Source organism: Talpa occidentalis, unplaced genomic scaffold (assembly GCF_014898055.3).
Source record: "Talpa occidentalis isolate TD23 unplaced genomic scaffold, MPIMG_talOcc4v2.1 talOcc4.5, whole genome shotgun sequence".
NCBI classification, from domain to species: Eukaryota; Metazoa; Chordata; class Mammalia; order Eulipotyphla; family Talpidae; genus Talpa; species Talpa occidentalis.
The window spans coordinates 16,346,120-16,354,049 of NW_023604861.1; the positions used below are offsets into that span (position 1 = coordinate 16,346,120).

The 7,930-nt window shown below is 34.3% G+C and overlaps 1 protein-coding gene across 1 annotated transcript; it reads left to right on the forward strand.

Annotated features, from left to right (window-relative positions):
• Nucleotides 1–219: 219 nt before the first annotated feature.
• SLITRK6 (SLIT and NTRK like family member 6) lies at nt 220–6,843 on the forward strand. Its single transcript, XM_037528813.1, has 2 exons — nt 220–779; nt 3,101–6,843. The coding sequence occupies exon 2, from the start codon at nt 3,125–3,127 to the stop codon at nt 5,645–5,647; it is 2,523 nt and encodes an 840-aa protein (XP_037384710.1). The 5' UTR covers nt 220–779; nt 3,101–3,124; the 3' UTR covers nt 5,648–6,843.
• The last annotated feature ends 1,087 nt before the right edge of the window (nt 6,844–7,930 follow it).

Genomic DNA, 7,930 nt, shown 5'->3' on the forward strand with positions numbered 1-7,930 from the left:
AGTTTTTCTGGGCTGGATGACAATTAGACATACTCTATTATTTAGTTTGCTATATAACAAAAAATCATTAAACATTCGCAACGATGTGTAATTATTTTTATCAAAATTCACTTGCACTATATTTGTTATTAAAAGGGAATAGAAAGACCATTTGCAGAAAGAGGAGGAGTTGAGCAGTCCCAAGGTGGAGCTGTCTCTTGTGTTAAATGACACTGGCAGATTAAAGCACTCTGATGGGGAAGGGCTTAAAGGCTGAGTCAAAAGCCAAGAAGTCTCTTTATTTACGCCTACCTCCCAGCCCTTGGCAATCTGACTAATAACAAACTGAGCTAACAAGAAAGACTAGAAAGGGAGGAAAGAGAACATTGCTGCAGCTTGGATCTACAACCTAAGAAAGCAAGAGTGATCAATCCCAGCTCTGTTAAACATCTTGCTTATTTACTGCATTTCAGCAGCTTGCAAATGGTTAACTATATGCAAAAAACTCAGCATAGCTGTGAAGTATGCCGTGAATTCTAATTGGGGAAGAAAAGGACAACTGCTTCAGGATGATCTAGTATGCATTCTGCTTGAAATATTTTCAGTGAAATGCTCAGCATTTTGTCTTTGAACAGAGGTTTTAACTTTATGAAGCAACGGGACTTGCCAGAAAGTGACATTTGAGAAGAAAATGCATAGTGGTTGGTGTTTTCTTTTTTAATAAAGAAACTGAATTGACTTTGAACATCTTTTCCAGTTGTGCATTACAGATAACGCCAGGAAGAGTCTCTGCTTTACAGGTAAGATGAATGTTTCCAGACTTTTTTAATATCTATTTTTGCATTATCCTAAAGTGATTGAAAATGTACGTTTGCTCCTTAATAAAATACTTTGCTTTAAAGGCTATCCCGTTCCTTTCTTGCTCATTGGCACAACTATTGCAGTAGCAGATGCCTGCTTTCTCTGAGCTGTAGACATTTAGTCCAACAGCTGGCTTAGAAAAGAACAAATAAAATAATATGCCACTATTTCTTATACAGCCTGCAGTTTGTTATTGGAAACTAAATAGGTATGTTCTCTGAAGGAAAGATCACTTCCAAACGCCATTGTTGGGTCTGAAATACAGTAGAACAGTAAAAGTGTCTCTGGATTTTTAAACTACTTTGTTTTCTGACTTGAAAATATGCATTTTCTGAAAATATGTATTTTCTGAAAATTTGTAAACAGATTTTAGATCACTTTAACATTATACCGGGTATTGTCAATATGTAATGACTCCTCAAATTTGTGTATGTTTTTGAAGAGCTAAGTAACTATCTCTCAGAACATTTTGAAGAGCATAAGATATTACAGAAGTAGTGAGAGATTGTCATCTGCAAGTTATTTACTATTTTCTCAAGATTATGTTCCTGGTGAAATGAATAATATTCTCTCCTGGTAATCTTTAGAGAATTACTTTTTGTGTTTGTGGAAACTAATCCACAAGTTGAAGCTTTCAACGCCAAGCTGTGATTCTAAGCACAACACTTAGAGCAGCTTAAAATCAAACTATTTCCCTATGGACACGTTAAGTCTGCTAACTTTTCCTTTCTATAGAAAGGCACTGCATTGCATTGTTTCTTTGACTGCCTTTTGCCTTCCAGAAACTTTATGCTATACATGTTTTTAGAAAAGCAATATATTTTCATGGAATGAACGTTAACTTTCAGGGTTATTGATTGGTTTCTAGTAGGTTTAATCTGATCGTGAAATTTAATAAGATCCAAAGTTGCTGTTCACATTCCAATCAGAAAAATGAAAGCAGCTACCATTTGGAAAAGTCGTATAGTTTCAAGTTGTGGTGTTTGCTTATCTTTCAATTTAGTTTATATAAATTTGATACAATATTTAAATAAAGGGAAACAAGTTAGATGACATTAGAATTATATGTATTTACCTTGTTGCTGTCATTTCAGTCCCAAGACTTTTAAAAATTGTTGTTTTAGTGCATATCTTAAATTTTTAATGAGTTGGCACATGTGATGTTATCTTAAACTGTTGTTTTTATTTACCAAATTAGAGATATCTGCAAATAATTTGTATGTTACAGTTGTTTCAGAGTTCATTGTGTGTGACTTTAAGCCTTACAAGAAAGGACATCAGCCACTTAATTATGTGATGACATTCACTGCCCTAAAGCCTGTTTCAAGACCTCATTAGGAAGTGTTTTGTCAGAAATTTATGAGGCATTTTTTTTTTTTTTAGAATAGGTAAAAAATGTGTGTTATTTTTTTCCCCTTTAATTTTTTATGGCATTAAGCCTATCCATAACAGATTTAAATGTACCAGGAAATATTCTACCTCTGGAAGTTCAATGCAAAGAGTGACTCAAGTGAAATTTGAATGAGTACTCTTCAGCATATATATCTGATATTAGGCTGATTCATATTGCCCTAGGCAGCATGGGAAAAGCAAAGTTGTTTTTATAATGTTCCACTTAATTATGATCAGACATAGTTACCTCAAGGTTTTTAAATAAATAATAAAAAAAATTAACAAAGGATTGTGAGCCTATCTCAAAACAAGTTAAAACACAGACATGGTTATTAGGTTATTATGACAGTCACCTTAAATATAAAAAGGAAGTGTACTTTATATAAATATATACATATATGCATACACACATGCATATGTTGCTTCTAAAAATTTTTTAGCACCTACATATTTATTTTATACTGTAACCTTTCCACCTTAGTCTACTTTGAATTAAAAAAATGCAGGATCTTTTCAAATTTACACCTTTGACACATGTAAAAGTGTCAATGACTCATCTGATCAGTATTTCTCTCTTCTCTTAAATGCAGTTTATTTGGCAGATGTGAACACAACTGATAATATAATATTTTTAATTCTCTTTGACCTAAATTTTATATTTGGATTAAAATGCTACTTAAAAGCAAACAAAACATGCCTGTCATCATATGAGAAAAAAGTAAAAGTAAATTTAGATGTAGTATTCAAATTTTCAGAGTAACCAACAATTTTCATTTTAGAGGAAAATATCTCATTTTGAAAATATCAGGTTTATCTCCTCACTGCTCCGGCCCACTGACACTCACTGCTATTGCATTTTATTTTACAGAATCAGATTCCATCATATGACAATATGAAGCTGTGGATTCATCTCTTGTATTCATCTCTCCTGGCCTGTATGGCATCGCAGTCCGAATCACCAGTGTCCTCAGCCAGAGGCTCTTGTGATTCTGTTTGCAATTGTGAGGAAAAAGATGGCACAATGCTAATAAATTGTGAAGATAAAGGTATCAAGAAGTTATCAGAAATAAGTGTGCCACCATCACGACCTTTCCACTTAAGTTTATTAAAGAATGGCTTGACAATGCTTCACACAAATGACTTTTCTGGACTTACTAATGCCCTCTCAATACACCTTGGATTTAACAATATTGCAGATATCGAGACTGGTGCATTTAATGGCCTTGGCCTTCTTAAACAACTTCACATCAATCACAATTCTTTGGAAATTCTTAAAGAGGACTCCTTCCATGGATTGGAAAATCTAGAATTTCTACAAGCAGATAACAATTTCATTACTGTGATTGAACCAAGTGCCTTTAGCAAGCTCAACAGACTTAAAGTATTGATTTTAAATGACAATGCTATTGAGAGTCTTCCTCCAAACGTATTCCGCTTTGTTCCTTTAACCCATCTAGATCTTCGTGGAAATCAGCTGCAAACATTACCTTATGTTGGCTTTTTGGAACACATTGGCAGAATATTGGATCTCCAATTGGAAGACAATAAATGGGCATGCAATTGTGACATATTACAGCTAAAAATTTGGTTGGAAAACATGCCTCCTCAATCTATCATTGGTGATATTGTATGCAACAGCCCTCCACTTCTTAAAGGAAGCATTCTAAGTCGCCTGAAAAAGGAATCTATTTGCCCTACTCCACCAGTGTATGAGGAACATGAGGATCCTTTAGGATCATTACACCCCGTCGTAACATCTTCCATAAGTGATGGTCGCCTGTCAACCAAGACCACGTCCCTTTTAAAACTACCCACCAAAGCACCAGGTTTGGTACCTTATATTACAAAGCCATCCACTCAACTCCCAGGACCATACTGCCCTGTTCCTTGTAACTGCAAATTATTATCCCCATCAGGACTTCTAATACATTGTCAAGAGCGCAATATTGAAAGCATATCAGATTTAAAGCCTCCTCCACAAAATCCTAGAAAGCTTGTTTTAGCGGGGAATATTATTCACACATTAGTGAAATCTGACTTGGCAGAATATTTCACTTTGGAAATGCTTCACTTGGGAAACAATCGTATTGAAGTTCTCGAAGAAGGATCATTTATGAATCTAACAAGATTACAAAAGCTCTATCTAAATGGTAACCATCTGACCAAACTAAGTAGAGGCATGTTCATTGGGCTCCAGAATCTTGAGTACTTATATCTTGAGTACAATGCAGTTAAGGAAATACTACCAGGGACCTTTAATTCGATGCCTAAACTAAAAGTCCTCTATTTAAATAACAATCTTCTACAAGTTTTACCAACACATATTTTTTCTGGGATTCCCCTAACCAGGATAAACCTTAAAACTAACCAGTTTACCCATCTACCTGTCAGTAATATCTTGGATGATCTTGATTTATTGACCCAGATTGACCTTGAGGATAACCCTTGGGATTGCTCATGTGACCTGGTTGGATTGCAGCAATGGATACAAAAATTAAACAAGAACACAGTGACAGATGACATCCTCTGCACTTCTCCAGAGCACCTAGCCAAAAAGGAATTAAAAGCACTAAATAGTGAACTTCTTTGCCCGGGTTTGGTCAATAATCCATCCTTGTCAACTCAGACTAGTTACATAATTGTCAGTACTCCCACAACCACAACTACAGCTGACACTATTTTAAGATCACTTACAGATGCTGTCCCACTATCTGTTTTAATATTAGGACTGCTGGTTGTGTTCATAACTATCGTGTTCTGCGCGGCAGGGATAATAGTTCTTGTTCTCCACCGCAGGCGAAGATGCAAAAAGAAACAAGCAGATGAGCAAATGAGAGACAACAGTCCCGTGCACCTTCAGTATAGCATGTATGGTCACAAAACAACTCACCACACCACTGAAAGACCTACAGCATCACTCTATGAGCAGCATATGGTGAGCCCCATGGTTCATGTCTATAGAAGTCCATCCTTTGGACCAAAGCATTTGGAAGAGGAAGAAGAAAAGAATGACAGAGAGGGAAGTGATGCCAAACACCTCCAAAGAAGTCTTTTAGAACGTGAAAATCATTCACCCCTCACAGGATCAAATATGAAATACAAAACCACAGACCCATCAACTGAATTTTTATCTTTCCAGGATGCCAATTCATTATACAGGAACATTTTAGAGAAAGAAAGAGAACTTCAGCAACTGGGAATCACAGAATACCTAAGGAAAAACATTGCTCAACTCCAGCCTGATGTGGAAGTACATTATCCTGGAGCCCATGAAGAATTAAAATTAATGGAGACACTGATGTACTCAAGACCAAGGAAGGTATTAGTAGAACAGACTAAAAATGAGTATTTTGAACTCAAAGCTAACTTGCATGCTGAACCTGACTATTTGGAAGTCCTGGAGCAGCAAACATAGAGGAAGAGTTGGAGAGCTTCCACAGAAATGCTGTGATTCTGTCTTAAGTTCAAATTTTGTAAATAAGTGCCTTACATGAGTGAGTCATCAATCAGAACTTAAGCACAGCAGTTATCCTATAGAGGAAGAGAAGAAAAAGAAACTCAGGGATCACTGGGAGAAGCCATTGCATTGTCTTCAGGCAATTTTGTCTGTCCCCAATTTAAAAAAAAAAATTCTTTCCAAGTAAATCGTTTAAGGATTATAGTAATATTTCTCCATATGCTTAAAAGTGTTTCATAGAAGTCCTCTTGCACATCTAAAATGGTACAATATTTAAGCTGTGCTTATTTTCTTGAATTACTTTATCATTGGATTTAACATAAATGGATTTTGTAATTTAAAAATTATACCTGTATATGTAGTTATAGTGTAGGAATATATTGTTTATATAACCAGTATATGTACTGCAAAATGTACATTGTCAAATGCACCTAATTTTCTTGCAATAAAGGTAAAAGGAACTGGAACTTTAAATTACAAATAATAGTAGTAAAGAAAAATGGAATGTTGAATTTTGTAGGTTATATGTGGCCCAAAACTTTGAACATTTGAGGATTAAAAAAAATGTCACTGCTATGCTTTCTGAATTTAAAAATAAGAATGAGTAATAGTTCAGGTGAATAAGTAAGGAAATATTTTGATTTTTCTGCACATTTTGTGTGGACAATAATATTGTCAATGCTGCTGTGAAGTAAGGTATGTCACTTGTGCTCAAAGTTTAATTCTTATTCTTGGGAAATTTTTAAAATGCTACTGATATTCAACTGTAAATATGATTAGTACATCCATTAAGTTGGATTTCATTCATAGAATTAATCTTTGTAAATTTGAATGACCATGATAGAAATATGTTTCTTGTGACAAGTAGTAATTCACAGGTATAAAACAAATAGTAAAACATTTTATTTTTTTTTAATGCTGTATACTGATAGTTGTCATAAATTAGTAGCAAAAGGCACATCTAAGGGTAAGTGATTTAAATTGCCTCAAGAGTAGGACAATGTAGCTTTATTTTACAAGAATATTGCTAGATTTCTATGAACTATTTATTCTGTACAGTTTTGTATATTTTTGGTTCACAAAGGTAATTATTCTTGGGTGCCTTTCAGAAAATTAAAGATACTGCTCACTACAATAAAACTAAAATGAAAACCATCTTTTAATATGTACTTTTTTAAATTAGGCTGATCTGTAACTCAATCAAGTCAGCACATCACCAAGCACAAACACACACAAATGCAACATGACATTTCTCTTTGTTGTCATGTGGATAGGAGTGTCTTATTCACCATCTGCAAAATAACCGTTCAGTGACTTGGTAGGATTGATATGGAGTCAGTACGTTTCTTTTTCCCAAAACTAATTTTTGCCCCCCCACCAGAAATGGAAATTATTGATTTTTTCTTCTTTCTGACTATAGGATCAATTACACAGCAGACTTTCACATAGTAAATTCAATTAATCCAGGTAATCTAGTTCTGTTTTCTGAACACTTTGAAGACTCATGTACATAGTTCAGAAGAACAATTTTCTATTAGGAAGGACTTCTTTAACTTAGTTAATATGATTTTAGTGATCCCTGAAGTTTCAGTGAAATGTTTTGTTCTTCAACTATCAACTCTGCACTATAAGCCAAACATACATTATTTCTTTGATTTTGAATGAAAAGCCTTCCTATTGACAAAACTATGAGGGATGTGAACTGCATGATAAGAAAAACAACTACAAGTGTATTATGAATCATATCACTAAACTTCCTTTAAATAATTGATATACTCAGAAAAATCAAGAATTGTGTATTAAAAGATTAACTGAAAACCTAACTTTCTTTATAATCTTCCAAGGTTGAAAGAAGCAAAACTGGAAATTCCTTTTCCCTTAACACTTCTAAGGGGAAACTTCTGATCTACAAAATCTGTAATTTATAATTGACTGCTTTATATATTTATCCACTAATATTCAGCACAACATAGTAAACCTTTCAAAACATGATTTTTAAGTTATATCCAATGGGAACAAAGCAAAATTCATGTTGTTGAAATTCTCCTGTTCAGTAGGGTATCTGCCAATGTTTTCTGATTCCAATCAAGTGGATAGAGGTATTAGAAAGAGTTCAGAAATTTCCATACCTGGAGGACCTTTGGAATGAATCCATGAATGCACATAGAGACATGTCCTCAAGAATATTCTTCTCTTTTGGGTGGGGAATGTCTTTTCAATCTTTATTCATTTAATTGCCTA

Bases quoted from the DNA above. Each gene is read 5' to 3' on its own strand.
- SLITRK6 (XM_037528813.1), top strand. From the start codon at position 3,125: ATGAAGCTGTGGATTCATCTCTTGTATTCATCTCTCCTGGCCTGTATG.